Source organism: Anser brachyrhynchus (assembly GCF_964034855.1).
Source record: "Anser brachyrhynchus genome assembly, chromosome: 8".
NCBI lineage: Eukaryota > Metazoa > Chordata > Aves > Anseriformes > Anatidae > Anser > Anser brachyrhynchus.
Genome location: NC_137702.1, coordinates 3936711 through 3952807, shown reverse-complemented (window position 1 = coordinate 3952807; position 16097 = coordinate 3936711). Strand labels below are relative to the sequence as shown.

At 36.4% G+C, this 16097-nt stretch overlaps 1 protein-coding gene across 2 annotated transcripts in view; it reads left to right on the top strand.

The window, feature by feature from the left end:
* HOOK1 (hook microtubule tethering protein 1) overlaps nucleotides 1-16097 on the top strand; it is a 30442-nt gene that overhangs the window by 10401 nt on the left and 3944 nt on the right. For both annotated transcript variants that reach the window (XM_080602610.1, XM_080602609.1), the window contains exons 5-21: nucleotides 415-547; nucleotides 1483-1550; nucleotides 2778-2840; nucleotides 3888-3971; nucleotides 6808-6974; nucleotides 7547-7687; nucleotides 8470-8671; nucleotides 9414-9524; nucleotides 9751-9838; nucleotides 9923-9983; nucleotides 10575-10715; nucleotides 11371-11458; nucleotides 12068-12102; nucleotides 12713-12795; nucleotides 13181-13281; nucleotides 13615-13716; nucleotides 15201-15269. In XM_080602610.1, the coding sequence (XP_080458736.1) occupies nucleotides 415-547; nucleotides 1483-1550; nucleotides 2778-2840; nucleotides 3888-3971; nucleotides 6808-6974; nucleotides 7547-7687; nucleotides 8470-8671; nucleotides 9414-9524; nucleotides 9751-9838; nucleotides 9923-9983; nucleotides 10575-10715; nucleotides 11371-11458; nucleotides 12068-12102; nucleotides 12713-12795; nucleotides 13181-13281; nucleotides 13615-13716; nucleotides 15201-15269 (1737 nt within the window). The remainder of the gene's footprint in view (nucleotides 1-414; nucleotides 548-1482; nucleotides 1551-2777; nucleotides 2841-3887; nucleotides 3972-6807; nucleotides 6975-7546; nucleotides 7688-8469; nucleotides 8672-9413; nucleotides 9525-9750; nucleotides 9839-9922; nucleotides 9984-10574; nucleotides 10716-11370; nucleotides 11459-12067; nucleotides 12103-12712; nucleotides 12796-13180; nucleotides 13282-13614; nucleotides 13717-15200; nucleotides 15270-16097) is intronic.

The following is a 16097-nucleotide window of genomic DNA, read 5'->3' as shown; positions in this document are numbered from 1 at the left end:
ACTTCAGATTCAATTTAGACCTATTCAGAGGCAAATAGATGCAGAGTTTGGTAAAGGTTATTGGCTAGCACTGCGCTGAGTACCCCTTTCCCCAACACACAAAGATTTAGGAGAGGAAGTTTAGAACTGTCTTATCTGGCCCCCAAAAGAGATGTTTTGTGACATCTCAGTTTCATGTATGAAGCCCTGTAACAAACAAGAACATTTGTTTATATCTTTATGGATTTCTTGATCTAATACTATATACTCTTTTTGTATCTCTGCATTTAATCTTTAGAATCTATCCCTTCCATAAGTTTTTTCATAACAAATCTCTTAACGGCCTCTTCATTCTTCAGATTTCCTACACGGTAACACATTTTCATGTTGTGTGAAAGCAAAAGTCCGCTTACTCTTTTCATTTTTTTTTTTCAGTTTTTGGGTCAACAGATTTCAGAAGAACTTATCCCTGACTTAAATAAGATATCTGAGAATTCAGATCCCACTGAACTGGGAAGACTTATGCAGCTTATTCTAGGCTGTGCAGTCAACTGTGAAAGGAAACAAGGTATGGGCTACCTTGATCTGATGAACAAACAGCAGACTGCTTCAGGGTGTAGTGATTCATAAAGTGGAAGAGATGTAGAACTATTTTCTTTATTATGCATCAAAAAGTCTCAATTGTTAATATGTTGCATTTGCATACTTAACCTGAAACTGGCTTTCACTTTGTTTTCCCATATTTTTTCTGCTTTTGTGTATAAAACTCAAATTTTGTTCAAGGTGGGGTGAAAATAGTCTGAAATGTATGTGTGAGGGGTTATTCCTACTTGGTGAAACAAGTACCAAGACCTAAAACTTACCATTCAAATGCCAATTAAGCAAGTCAAATTAAAAACTGATATTAGAAATTGCCTTTTGTCTATCTGTAGAGATAACAAAACTCAGATTCTCAAGTCTGAATTTTGTTGAGTTTTCTCTCACAGGAGCTAATGCTTAATGCTCTGATGGGTAAGAAATCCTTAGCATGCTTTTGTTGGAAGAACAGTTGCAATTCCTAGGTAGTCTGGAATAATTTCATCAGAGAATGCTTAGTAAGTATGCTAAGTCAGGTTGCATTGGAAATGAAGATACTAGAAACAACTATCTTTCATTATACCTCATTAACTCAACTGCAAGGGTTTTCACCCTTTGCAAAAATTTATGTTTATACATGTGTATGGATTTGTTATTAGAAAAAGAACTGTGGAAGAAAGACAGATATCTTAAAATCTGCTTTCTCTATTGTACATAGTATAAATTTGTTCACTTAAGAATTTATAATTTATCTACTACATTATTGGATAATAATGATGTTGATTAATAATAGCGCTGTAAGAACAGTATCTGTTTTGAAGCAGCATTTTAGAGAATAACTTCTGGATCTTTATTAAAAAAAAAGCTGTCATGTTACTCAAGCCATTAAGATCTCTGTATCATGAGTCACTACAATTTTTTTCACAGAACACATACAGAATATCATGACCCTTGAAGAGTCTGTTCAGCATGTTGTCATGACAGCCATTCAAGAGGTAAGTAATAATTCCTAGCCTAATGTTGTCAGCTGAGAAGTTTGTATATCCATTTGTTGATTTTTGAGAATTCTTTAATCCCAAGAAACATCTGTGAATAGCCTAAGTACTTGCCTAAGTTATCTGGGAGGATTAGAACCAAGAGACCTCAGACGCCAGCTAAAGGGTTTTGATTTTAGTTTCCTATGCCCAAATGTTCAACCTGTGGAGATGATAAAATGCTTAATATTTCCTGTTTCACACAAGAAGTCTATCTCATGCCAGCTGCTGTTTATACTGGAGTCAGGTTCTGAAATTTCTGTCTCAGTGCTATGGTCTCAGACCCAAGGCTATGCTGATTGCAACAGTTTGTGAGGCTGTGTAGTTCTGATAGGTCATTCCAGCACCTGATTTACGAACTCCCAGCAGAATTCCATCGGTTTTTGTCATGGTGCCCTCCCCCTGCCATTTTCCTGTGTTCTTAGTTGGATCGTTGCAGTGATCCAGCTTACAGCATATCTCTATAGTCACATCTGGGAGCTTCAGGGCTGTGAAGCTCAGGAGAGTGTGCAAGGAGGCAAGAACTGATGCTTGAAGAAAATGTAACATATAATTGCACCTCCCTCCAGATAGCAGTGGAGTTGGTAGGAGGCTTTAAAACTTAGAGATTTAAATCAGCTATGTAGGTTTTAAAGCTGTTAATGTCCTATTGGTAGAAATAATTGCTTGTTATTTTATGACTAATCAAACTTTCTGAAGAAGGTCTAGGAATAACGCTGTAATTCCTGAGTAAGAAGTAAAGCACTTTACCTGCTGACAATGTATATCTTTGTTCTGGGGATCAGTGAGAGCTGTGTTAATGTTCCCATTTGTGCTTAATGACAATTAGCTTAAGTGACACAAATAAGCATGATAACTATTAAATTCATTGAGTGAAATCCTGTCCTCTGGTCTGCTCCCTTTTAACTTGACTGGGGGCTAGCAATTAGTTCAGCAGGGGATATATTCATCCATTAACACGTTCCTGTTCACACTTGGTTAATTTTTTAATCAAGGGGGAAGAATCTGCCCTGTTATTCTAGATTTTCTTCAAAGCTTTTACAAACAATGAGTTATTATTATTAATCTGTTTCGATGTATTGAGGGAAACAACTTGATGGAAAATATAGCTGATATTCAGTAGACAGTGAATTTGCAGAATATTAACCTCTAATTTAACCTTTTTTTTCCTGTGGCCTTTTTCTGTAGCTCATGAGCAAGGAAGTAATGGGTCCGTCTGCAAGTGATACATCAAGTGAAATGGAACAGCAGGTAACTGCCTAATATTTGTAGCTGTTACGGCTTAAGATTGAACACTAGTTGGTATCTTTCCATCCCCCAAATGAAGAGGTCTGCTCTTCATCTCCAGTTTTAAAACCAACCAACCAAAAACAACAACAAAAAAACACTCAACAGTCTCAGCTTTGTCTCCTCTCTGCACAAACTGCTTGGTGTGTGTTCCAATCAGTGTTGACAGGATTAAACCATAGTGGTTCACAAAGGGCAGAACAACATGCTGGCGTAGGCTGAGATTATACAATAAGGTATCAGTTTCAGTGCTAATTCTAAGAAGTGGGTAAAAAGGTTTGTTCTAATACAGCTTCTCTACAACATATGAAGTGAAAGCTAGGTAATCTTCCTTGATGGGGTAGAACCTGCCAATGTGAACCTACATAGCCAGAAGAGCCAAGTGGACATCAAGACTCAGCTGTATCAGGCTAAATCCTTCGCTATTTTTAAGAGGTCATGAAAATTTTTATTAATGTGAACAATACAAGTTGTTGCACGTATAATGAAATTGTTTGTAAAAGTGCTCATAAAGGAACATCTGAATTTCTCCTCTGAAATGAGGAGCGTTTGATTGACCAGTAAGCCTGAATTTGGAAAGATCTTGCTGTCTTGACAGTGAATTTAATTTTGAGAGGAAGGAAGCCAGGGAACCGGGTTTTAGACTTCATCCATGTACATGAGTCTTACAGCTTCTGTTACTGAGCATATGTGAACTAATGAGCAGGAGGCATTTAACAGGCAGGGACTTGGAAATTGTGACAATACAGTTCTTTCTGGGTGTGTTTTTTGTTTTGCTGCTAGCATAAGTTGTTGTATTGAATCTGAATGTTACTCTGAGTTTCAATAATTCACTTATTACGAGTGGTACAAATTTAAAATGTGGCTGAAACGAACAGAGATCCTGATCCAACAGTATATGGGGGTTTCTAAGTCTATGTGCATGCCTAACATCCTTCTTTAAACAATTTATATAAGCAATTGAGACACTGTGGAAGCCAGAATTAATTCACTGTCTTTGTTCTTTAAAAGCTTAAAAAAGCTTTGGAGGATCTTCAAGAAGCACTAGCAGAAAAAGAGGAGTTGGCACAAAGATGTCAAGAGCTAGATTTGCAGGTAAGAAACAGCAAGCAGCTTATTTAATATGTAGTGTTGGTGATTAAAGATTTAGAAAGTTGTCTCTTTATGGGAAGAGGAGCCATTCTCTTCTCCAGAATACAATTACTGGAAATAGCGTCCTGATGGAAGTGTAAGCTGAGGTCCTTTGTCAACTCTTAATGCAAAGGTTGCTTCGTCTTCTATCTTTGTTTACTCTTAGTAGCAAATAGCCATCAAAACAAACCTACCATGGATTTAACAATTGCCAATTCCATTTTTAGTCGCTGCTGCCTTTAGTCCTTTAAACTGTATCTAAAAAAAAGCAGTTCATATAATAATCAGTCATTAGATTTAATCATAGGAAAATTATGCTGTTTCCAACAGTTGTTGATGAAAGATTCAAATTTATCTAAAAATTTACAAGCTCCTTCTTGTATGCAATTTTAACACGGAGCATATTTGGCAAAATAGGATCAATTAGTTTGCATTATTTCTTGCTTAGCCACACTGATAATAGGTTTACTTTTGCTTTTAATGGATACAGGAGTTAATCCAGTCTCTTTAGAGGAAAGAGAGAGGACTTCATAACAATAAGCAGGAACTTGCATTTCAGATGACTTGTTTTTTAAAAATAAAATAAATAAATAAAATAATAATAAAAAAAACAAAACAAAAACCAACACATTTGTTAGCCCTAAGTTTGACTTCTATGTTATGACCCTATACTCTGAGAATAAAAGGAGGTTAATGTGGTAAGGCAGTTCATTCAGATTTGATTCTGTACAAAGTGAACATTTGCATGGCATCTTCTGATAGGAGCCAGAGTGCTACACCGGCTGTACGAACCTATGTAAAATAAATAAATCCAGAGGCCGGTTTTAAATTTCTTGCAGATAGTGATAGTAATAACTGAAATAGTAGAATATGTATAGAAAAGGAGCTCTGCTTGCTAATTGCAGATGCAAAGGAAGATCTTTTTAGAATTAAATTAGTATTTTACTTCTATTTTTCTTGAAATAGTACATGTCCCTGGTGAAAGCAAAGGTGTAAAAGTATTTGTGAAGAGAACCCTGCAGAAGAAAACCCATTCTTTTAAATGTGCAAGGATTGCTTTGACACTTGAGCTTGCAGATTACAGTTGTTAAACTTTTCAAGGTGTTGTGTTCACTATTCAAATGTTCTCACTTCTAGAAGTTTTGGTACTAATTTACCTGTGCTTTCTGCTTCCATTAGGAGACTTAGTATGTCTCAGTGGAGATGTCTTGAGCTTTCTCCTGTACCCCCCACAAGTTTTGCCTTCTGAGATTTCTCTATTCAATAATTCTGGGTTAAACAAATCCAGGTGCTCATAACATAGTGTGGCCCAGGTGGAGGCATTAAAGATGTTGAGGGAAAGGTACTGCTGATTATAAACAGATGAGTTAATGGCAATGTAGTTCTTTAATAATGTGATGTGTTTTTTAAATACTTTTACATAATTTGTGTTGACTTTGAGGTCCAGTGATTTATACTACTTCTGTTATGCTGAAGTAATAGAAGAGAGAACTATCAGAAAGGAACTGAGAAAAGATGGAAAACTTGCTTTGAATTGTGCAAAAGAGTTGTTTTTAGGAGGTTTTGGGCAGGTGTTCTTCTAAAAGTATTCAAAAAGTATGAATACTGTGTATGTTTAAGGAGTGGCTGAGCCTTGAACAGTAAGAAGGATGTTGAGTAAGGCTCAGATATGCTCCTTACCCGCAGGTGTTTGTGCATGCATGTATACAGTAAGTTGATATCCAGTATTTAAAAAGGGGTGGACCTAGAAAGCCAGCATCTAATGAAGTGGTACAGGAATTATAGTTTTGTTTCTTAGATCTGTTTGATAGACTTTTAAATTATGATCACAAACAAGCTGTTTCTTAATGTTGCATTGTTTAGGCTATATCTGATGTTTTATCTAGTAATGTCATCACGATTTATATATTTTTAACTTATTTATTGAAGCCATAATATTGATTGACACTTCTCATTTAAACTAATTCTTAATAAATTCACTTGTAAGGTCTCAGTCTTCCTTGATATTTTCCAAGAATATAAGAAAGGTAGGTTTTCTTTATGATTCAGGAAAGCATAACCCAAAAAGCGTATTGTCCCTGTTTAAATGCCAGTTAACTAACACATGCTACACGCTCTTATGTTTGACAGGATGTTAAAATTAACACAACAGCTTTCACTAGAAAAACTTTAAAGATTCTAGCCTCTTAATCCTTCCCCATTTTATGGCTGTTAATATACTGACTGTTTCAGTACAGTGTTGTATTCTCATTTGCTTAGCTGTGAACACTCAGTATCAAACCTGTTTGATTGTTGCCAAAAATGCATGCTCTATATGAAGCTGTCCAGGTTTTTTCTTTTGCGTGTGTGCTTACTAGCTTATGGCGCTTGAAACTGCTTCTTGCGCAACCATCCACTGCTGAGCGCACGGCAGTACTGTGTTAGTGTGCTAGCCAGTGCCATCCTGCTTTTTATTGTTAAGTACAAGCAAGATGGAGGGTAACCTTGACACCAGTACTTATTTTTTTGTATGGCATCCATGGTATCCTTTTTAATAAAAGTACCAGCTTCTCTCCATATCCCATTGTAAGCCTTTACCATGGTTTCAGTTACAAAAATTTGTCTTTTTAAGAGGGACTTCTCTTGTAGTGCTTCATAACTTACATACACTAAAGCATCTGTATGCTATGTAAATTACATTCTAAAGTTTCTAAACCCTCAACCTTTTTCATAAACTAATTTGGTGACATACTGCTGTCTTGCTTTAGTTCTTTCTGGCTGGACAGGTCTTACAGTGGTGATGCTGTTTTATCTACGCTAGGTGGCTGCCCTTCAGGATGAAAAAAACAGCTTGATGTCAGAAAACGAGATTATGAATGACAGACTAGAGCAATTAGATGACTCTATTGACGATCCAAATACTGTGGTAGCAAAAAAGTATTTTCATGCACAGTTGCAACTAGAACAACTGCAAGAAGAAAACTTCAGGTATGAAACCATTCTATTTTTCTTTCAAAGAAGCCTTGCTTGCCATGTCAGATACATTACAAGATTTTCCGATAACCCTTAAGGATTTTTCTTCTTAATTTCCTTTGCTATAAAAACTTTCTACCACTGTATCAACATAACCTATTTTAAAGATGGTCTTTACCCTTAAGGAAAAAAAAGCTGTTATTTTGTAATCACAATATTGTGGCCCTTTGACACTTTTTAAAAAGGTGATGGAAAGCAGAAATGAGCACCAACGTGATTTGTGTGTTAAAAAAAGTCTCCTTAATGCACTGATTTCTTTCACATATTGGTCTTTCTCCTCGTAATTCCTATGGAAAAAATTTTCATGTGATTCCTTGAAATATCATATCACAAATTTGCAGTACAGAATCCATCATGATTTAACAAGTAGACAGTCAAAAGTTTACAGTACCCTTTTTTGAGTGCTTAAATCAATAGGTTTTCCTTTTCTTTCTTACTTTAATAGTTCTAGCACTAAATGGATCATCATGAGCAAAATGTGTAATGAATATGGATTCTTAACAGACTTCCTGTTTTTGATCTGGTAGGCTTGAAGCTGCGAAAGATGATTATCGTGTCCACTGTGAAGATCTAGAAAAACAACTGATTGAACTGCAACATAGAAACAACGAACTGACCTCTTTGGCAGAAGAATCTAGGGCATTGAAAGACGAAAATGATATTCTTAGGTATATAATATACACAGCTTTTATTTTTTCCACATTGGCAGAATTTAATGACTAAATACAAGGGTTTGTATTTCATAAGAATTTTTTTAGAGGTATTGCTTCTGTGGATGGGTCTTACCCAAACAAGATCTAAAATAAATGTTTGAAAAAGGCCCTTTGACAAAGCAGGGATGAAGTGCAAGCTTACATGTATAACCTCTTCTTAGTATAATAACAGCAATATGGAAATCTTCTGCAAAGCAGGATGAGATGAATACAGATATTGTTCTACATGTGCAATGGAAGGTTAAGTTCTGGATGAATTAGGACATTTCTGTGTGAGTGTGAATGTGCATTTTATTAAGGGAGACATTTTTACTAAGGAAAATATCTTATGCTGTCAAGAGGCTGCCTTTTCTGATGTAAAAAAAAAAAAGCGTATGTGCAGCTAGAACTTCGACATAACTTTTGGTATCATGTGGATGGCCAATATACGCAAGTCCATAAATGTTGGGGGCACTCTTAGTATTTTTCAACCCTCCGCGTCCAGACAGGTGTTGCCACAAATGTGAGCGCTAGCTGCCTCTGGAGAGGGTCCATCCAGTGACTGGATGCGCTACTGGGTGCGCACATTACATGAACTGTTTCAAAGGGTCAGCAAAATAAAGCAGTAGGATTTAATTCTGCTCTTAAGCATGTTGCATTTACCTTTGAAAATTGCTTGAATTTGCGTGAAACAAGAATCTGACTTTTCTTAATCTTTAGAAGAAACATACTTTGCTAATTCCTGCTTATCCTTTAAGGGCTACTGCAGACAAAGCAAGTAAGCTGGAATCAACTATTGAGGTATATCGTAAAAAGCTACAGGATCTGAATGACTTCCGCAGACAAGTCAAATCTCTGCAGGAAACCAACATGATGTATATGCACAATACAGTCAGTCTGGAAGATGAACTAAAGAAAGCCAACGCAGCCCGTGCCCAGTTAGAAACCTACAAAAGACAGGTAGGACTGCATCTATACTTAAGTAAGAATATCTGAAGAAAAAAGTAACATCGTAAGTGCAAGTGTTTTTATTATGTTTCATTGGAAAAAAAAAAAAAGTAACAACAATGAATGGCTTAATCTAACAGGCTGTGGACTTAAAAGCAACTATTTTTTTTTTTTTAATGATTTTAATTAGCGATGATGACATCAACAAAAATTAATTTAATGGGCTGTGGACTTAACCTGTATTGTCCCCTTAGACCTTTCTCTTTGTGAAAACTCCCTCATACTCTGCAGTTTACTTTAATAAACTGGGAAAAAGAGTCAAGCTAGCAATTTGAAATGTAGCTTCCCTCTCAATCATTTGTTGATGATTTGGAGGTTTTACTTCTTTACTTCAACCAAGGTAGCCTGTGTTCCTGGGGAGAGGTTGTTCAGCTATTACTGAGATCACATGCCTGTAATATTAACTTTCATCAGGGAAATTTACTTTAAACTGTGAAAGTTGCGTTTATTTCAATAATAAAACATTTAGTTCCTGCAATAATGAAAGGAGCTACCTGAACTTGTAAAATCATTCAAAAAGCTCGTTACCTCTTAATTAATAACAACAACAACAGCAAAACACCAAAACACGCAAAAGTTTGGAGGATCAGCTGTTTATTTTAGCTAAACTGGGTATGAGTGAAAGTTCTAACATAATTCTTAAAGGTAGCGTGTTGAAACCTCCATGTGCTGAATGTCTTCTCTTAATAAAAAGGTCCAGGAGCTTCATAACAAGCTGTCTGAAGAATCAAAAAGAGCTGATAAGCTAGCATTTGAGATGAAACGACTTGAAGAAAAATATGAAGCTTTAATCAAAGAAAAAGAAGTAAGTGTCTTGAATGAGAACTTATATGAATATCTAATGAAAATCAGTGCTGTATGTGTTTCATATTTTTTGTTTTATGGATATATATATATACATAGCATGCATATATAGAATACGTAGAATACATATATATATATATATATAGAATACATAGTACGAGTCCTTATTAATGTTATTTGGTCCTAAAATGTTGCAGTGTGACTTACTTTCATCTCTGTGTTCTTAGAGACTGATAGTGCAGTGTGATGCATTAAAAGAGACTAATGAAGAGCTCCGGTATTCACAGATGCAGCAGGATCATCTGAGTCAAGCAGGTATTGCTTTATATTCAGAGGCTTTTATTTGTATACTAATGATTTCTGTATGTTTGTTAAAATGAACTTCTCATGCAATTTCAGGTACATCTCGTGTTAAAAGCCCCGATAATCTTGCTGCTGAAATTCTGCCAGTAGAATATAGGTAAGACACACAAATCTTGAGCCTGTATTGGGATTTTTGTGTGTGGGGCATAATAGTCATCTCCATGAGAGTTCAGTATTTTCAGCAACATGACATTGTCTCACACTTAGATTTCCCTCCATGATGCTTCTCTGGACTCCCATGTAGCTTTTAATAATTATTTTCCCATATATAATTGATTTGCATTATTTTTTTTTTAAATTAGTTTTCTTTATGTAAATGTTGGGTTGAAAATACCCATCCAAAGATTGAAACAATTCTCATCTTGTGGCTTGCAGACAAAACAAATGAACAATACACAGCAAGTAGCTAGCTAAGGCTAGCTAATTTACTGTGAAAGTCTGGCAGAGTAAAACATAAAGATGCAATAAAATTTGAATTTTGAATTATAAAATCTAAAACTTTCTCATCTCTCTTCAAAACCTATTGTATTGTTTGAGAATTTTAAGTTACATTTAATCAAAAATTGAATTATTTCTATGAGTATATTCTTGAGGGGAACTTACTTTGCTCAATTTAGGCAGAACAGGAATATTACCTCTGATTATTTCCTAATCAGCAATGACCTTTTTGTTCTTCTTTTTGTTTCAGAGAAATGTTTATTCGGCTGCAGCATGAAAATAAGATGCTTTTGTTGCAACAGGAAGGATCAGAAAATGAACGTATTACGGAGCTCCAGAATCAGCTGGAGCAAAAGCATCGGACAGTAAATGAACTAGAAACTGAGAAAAGGTAATGGGTGAAACAGCATCCTAAATGCAGAAAAATGTGGTTTTTGGCCCGTCAGAATGGTCTTGTGGCTTCCATCTGTAGCATGGCACTCTGCAGGAGGCCATTTACCCTTTTTCTTTTCACCAATGTGAAAAAAACAGGAAAAGGTAATGAGGAAAAGAAGAAGGAAAGCTTAAATGTGTTGTAAAATTTGGCAGTTCTGTGTCTAGCATGCTATGAAGAAACTTGTTATTTATAGAATGCTCTTAGTTCTGATTTTTGGGAGACCAAGAATGGATATAAACTCTATTTCTAGAACTGCAAACAAATGATGTTTTTATAATGCAGGGATATGGTCTGAATTTCTCTATCACTTAATGAATGCTGAAAGCAGTTTACTAGGACATGAGTATTTCAGAGCAATTAAGCTTGCTTAAACCTTAAAATGATTCTGGGTCTGTCATTATAAAATGTTTAATAAAGCTGCCAAATGTTTGTTTCAGCAGAAGTTTAAGTCAGACTAAAAGAATTTGAAATCAGTTTCTTTGTGGCTTAAGTGCTGCTGTGTAAACCCTCTGCAAAATTACCATCTAAGCATGGAGAAGAAAAATCTTACTGTGCTGTGATCTATTTACATAGGTATTAACTGGCTTTTCTTGGTTTTTCTACCTAAAAGGCTAAATGAGGAGCATATTGGAGAGTTAAAACAGCAAATTGAAGATCTACAAAAGACTTTGCAGGAGCAGGGATCCAAGACAGAAGGAGTAAGTGAAAGCTCAGGCTTCTTGACCTTGAATTCGTCACTCTGGTTTTGTTTAAGATCCTTCAGTATACCATCAAGTCTTGTTTAGATGTGCCTCTTTTTTGTGGATATGTGTAGTTCTGATAAATACTAAGAAGGCAAGATCCTGGGTAGGTGCGTTTTTTTTTTTTTTTAATTGGTGTAAGATACCTTTATGTTGTTGCAAGAGTAAGCGAACTTGGAAACTGCTTTACTGCTCTATGTCAAAAAAATACACCACCCATTTGTTTTCACTGGAAAAGAACCATATTTTGTGTGATTCCATTTTTTTTCCCCTTCTTTAAGAAACTAACTATTCTACCTTTTACTTCTTCAAATTTCTAATTGTAGGATTAAGTGATGCTATAATGAGAAGGATGGCTTAAAGAAAAAAGATGCTGGTGTTAGTTTTTGCACCAGACAGATACCATGAATGCAGTTATGGAAATGCATAAAAAAAGCAGTTTTTGAAGCTATATTTGGCCTAGCTAATTTAGGTGTGCTAAGTATTCTAGGCTCATCTGTAAGAACACTTTTAACATTGTGCAGTGTGAAGTATTGAAATTAACTGAATTTTAACTTTCTTTCGTAGTCTAGCAACCTGAAGCAGAAATTGGCAGCACATATGTAAGTATGACACATGCATCCTCAATAACTTAATTATGCCAAATAGTTTGACTCTTTTAGCACATAAACTGTCTAAATCTTCATACCGATGCCTTGTTTTTTCCAAGTCACTGTCTTGAGAACCCATGCATGTAGCGAGTTAAGTATTAGCATTCAGGTTTTGTCTATTCCAGTCATGATAATCTTGTTATAGTAATATTCACTTAACCATCTCTTCATTGCCAGTGGCAGTTTACTGTTTTGATTCTATAACAGACTGTTAAAACCATCACTCTTGCTGTACTCAAAATGCATTTAATTCCTCTGAAATATGTCTATCCTTCCATCAGATTGTAGATTATGCTAAAGAGATGCTAGAAGTGTTTTCTGATGTTTTTTTCACTTTCTTGCTTCTAGCTTTAGGTAAACAAGCTGGATTCAATTTGAAAGTCACAACTTCTATTATTCTTCAAAAGTACATACTAGTATTTCTATTTAAACTCAAACAAATCACCAGAGTTTAAAGTTGTTGCTTAAACGTTTCCTATGATCAAGTTTCAGCTGTCATCTCTTTTAACTGTGCATGGTATTAGTTGTCAGCTTAATCCTTAGTATAGTCTTTCATTTGTAGGGAAAAATTGAGTGAAGTTCATGATGAGTTACAGAAGAAGGAGGCTGCTCTTGCAGAACTGCAGCCCGATGTCAGTCAGAACCGTAAGTAGTTGTTTTTCCTTCCCCACTGTTACATTTCTTCTGAAATGATTCCCATATCCTCTGGGCTATGGGATACTTGTCAGGATAAGGCTTTTTGCTAGTGTAGCTCTAAAACCTGAAACTGGGAAGAAAAAAACAAACAAAAAACTTTTTTTGCAGAGGGAGGCCTCGTGAGGGCATTGTTTTGTTGAACGGTAGCTTGCAAAGTAGGAATTCAGGGTCAGATCTAAGACTTCATGGTACAGCTGAAACAAAAGTAAGAACTTTGAGAGGAAATTATATAGAAACTGAAGTTGTTTGTGTTTTTTTTTTTTGGCGGGGGGGGAGGTTAAGTACCATGCCTACTTTTGTTTTGTATCTCATTGTTAATGATTTCTGTAAACAGCCCAGAAGATTGGAGAACTGGAAGCAGCTTTGCGAAAAAAAGATGAGGACATGAAAGCAATGGAAGAAAGATATAAAATGTACCTTGAGAAAGCAAGAAATGTGAGTGGCATATTTCTGAACATACACATTCCAACAAGCTGTTGAACACGTTGACTTGTCCTGTCCCCTTCCCCCCTAAAATTAGTAGCTGCATGTTGCATTTTTTGGTCAAATTGCTCAATTGCAATCAGTGTAATGTATGAGAGAATACCGTTCAGCCTGAACCATGAGATGCATTAATGATTCTCTAATAAGTTTTAATATCTTATTTCATACTGCAAAAGGCTGTTTTTCATCGTGATTACTTGACTAGTTTGGTCTGCTTTTGTATCTTTCCTGTGAGCAAATGAGATGCAAAGCTGACATGTAATGTATTTGTTTTGCCTTGTACAGGTGATAAAAACCTTAGACCCCAAGTTAAATCCAGCATCAGCAGAAATTATGTCACTCAGAAAACAGATAACAGAGAAAGACAAAAAGATCGAAGCATTGGAGGTAAACATTTACATATATTTAAAAATAACTTATGTGTTCTGCTGTCTCAGATATTGGACACTCAAGTTACTGTTTCTTCATGGTCCAGTGCCCTTCAATGCTGCATTCAGTTAGGAACTGCGCAGACCATCCAACCTAGAGATTTTTAGCTTAGCTAAATTAACGTTTTATCATAGCATGAATCTGTCTGGGCAGTTTACTTTTTAATAGTCTTCCTGTGTACACCTGAAACACTAATTTGAGTACTTTTTAAACTCTTTGAAAAGCTCCAAGTGAAACTGCACTAGCCTAATGGTTTTGTTTCAATACACTAACTTGTACAGAAGTGTGGAGTCTGACCTCTTTCAGTAGTAATGTAACTTAGTTGGTGTGACTGACTAGGTATTAGGGCAATGACTTGTTTAATAAACCCATTGTTAGCAGTGATTTCGTATACTGGAGTGCCTGAAACCAGAAGAGTATAACCCGTTAATGCAGGAAAATTTGCTTGCCTGTGCTTCTCTGAAAGGAATGTTGGCAGTAGTCCAAGGGTGAAGGAAAACTGAGAAATGCTGCATTCAGTTTTATAGCAGCACTGATGGGACTGGTTAGAGTAGTTACTTCAGCAGGTACTACACTAAACTGGGAGGAGCTGTTGACTCCCTGGAGGGCAGAGAGGCCTTGCAGAGAGATCTTGACATATTAGAGGGCTGGGCAATCACCAACCAGGTGAAACTTAACAAGAGAAATGCTGGATTCTGCACCTGGGACAGGCAGCCCTGGCTGTACATAGACTGGGGGATGAGAGGCAGGAGAGCAGCCCTGTGGAAAGGGGCCTGGGGATTTTGTTCAGCAGTTTGAACACGAGCCAGCAGTGTGCCGTGGCAGCCAAAAGGGCCAACCGCACCCTGGGGTGCATCAAGCACAGCACTGCTGGCCAGGTGAGGGAAGGGACTGTCCTCCTGTGTTCTGTGCTGCTGTGGCCTCACTTCAACTGCTGTGTGCAGTTTGGGGGGCTACAGTATAAGGAGGATATAAAAACACTGTGTCATGTCCAAAGGACGACAACAACGATGGTGAGAGGTCTGAAGGGCAAGACACATGAGGACACACAGAATAGAAATTCAGTAATACAATAAGAATATTCTGCAGCTGGGGTACATTCTTGTTCTTGAGTTTTCCTCACTTTAAAGTGAAAAAAGACTGCTAATCTATTTATAGACTTTCTAATAGACCCTGGACTTCCATGCAGTTTTTTCCCAGCTTCGAAATAAGTTTCGAAGTTGAAGCAGCTAAGCTTTAAATAGAAGTTGCATTTCTCGAGGTAGCCTGTAATTTCGTTCTGTCATTTAAGGAAATATCTTTATTTACATCTGTAAGCCTTCTAGCTACTTTGCATGTTTAAGCATTTCTGCTGCATGTGCATACTTCACTCGGGGGACTGCAGTAAGTTTATGCAGATTATTTCTGTGTTTTAATTGAGATTCTTCTCTGTCTCTTTCCAGGCTGAAAACAAACTTGCTAAATTACGTGATTATGAGGAAAAGCTAATTGTAACTGCGTGGTATAACAAGGTGGGTCAAAAGTTCATTTGTCGGTATCTTAGAAATCAGAAAAACACATTTTGCTAAGTGTGGCAGTCAAATCTTACATCTCTGTTTTTCTTTTGAAGTTCACTATAAACTGGTGCTTAGGACAGAAAGCCAGTAATTTCGCTACTTGTCTGAAATATCCAGCTTGCAGGTTAGCATGGCCTGGTGCCTAAAAACACTGAACAAAGAAAAGGAGACAAGTGTGAGAGTTCCAGTTTAAAATGAGATCACACTCTTCGACTTGCTAATCCTGACTGCAGGCCAGAATGCAAAGTTCAATGAATTCTAGCTAGAATTTCCAATACTGTTGAGGTAACTTGGGAAATGCCAGCATCAACATGCCTGACAGCAGTGTAAAGGGAAAATGATATAACAATCTACTATTTTGTAAAATTATGTTTTTAATCTTTTCTATTTGTCTTTGCTTTGGAACAGGAGACTTAAAATTTGTCATAGGCCATGACTGCCATCATGGTGTACCATTTGCTGTCATAACTTTATGGAATTTATGGATTTATCAAGCTAAATTCTTGAATGTTCAATAGTTTTTTGTTACTGTTGAGGTTCTTAGGCTTGAGACCAAGAGAGATCATGGTTCCAAAGATTTTCACATTCCCGCTTTAGATGTGCGGCATCTAGCACAGCGTTTGTGAAGTGAAGCCAGAGCCATCCTACAGCAGCGTTGTTGCAAGGGGTTTTATAAAGTTAGATTACTATGAAAAGGACTAGACATAGTTTGTTTTCATTTGAAGCAAAGTGCAGAGTTTCGTACACACTAGGGAGGGAAATCAAACAATGAAAGTAAAATTA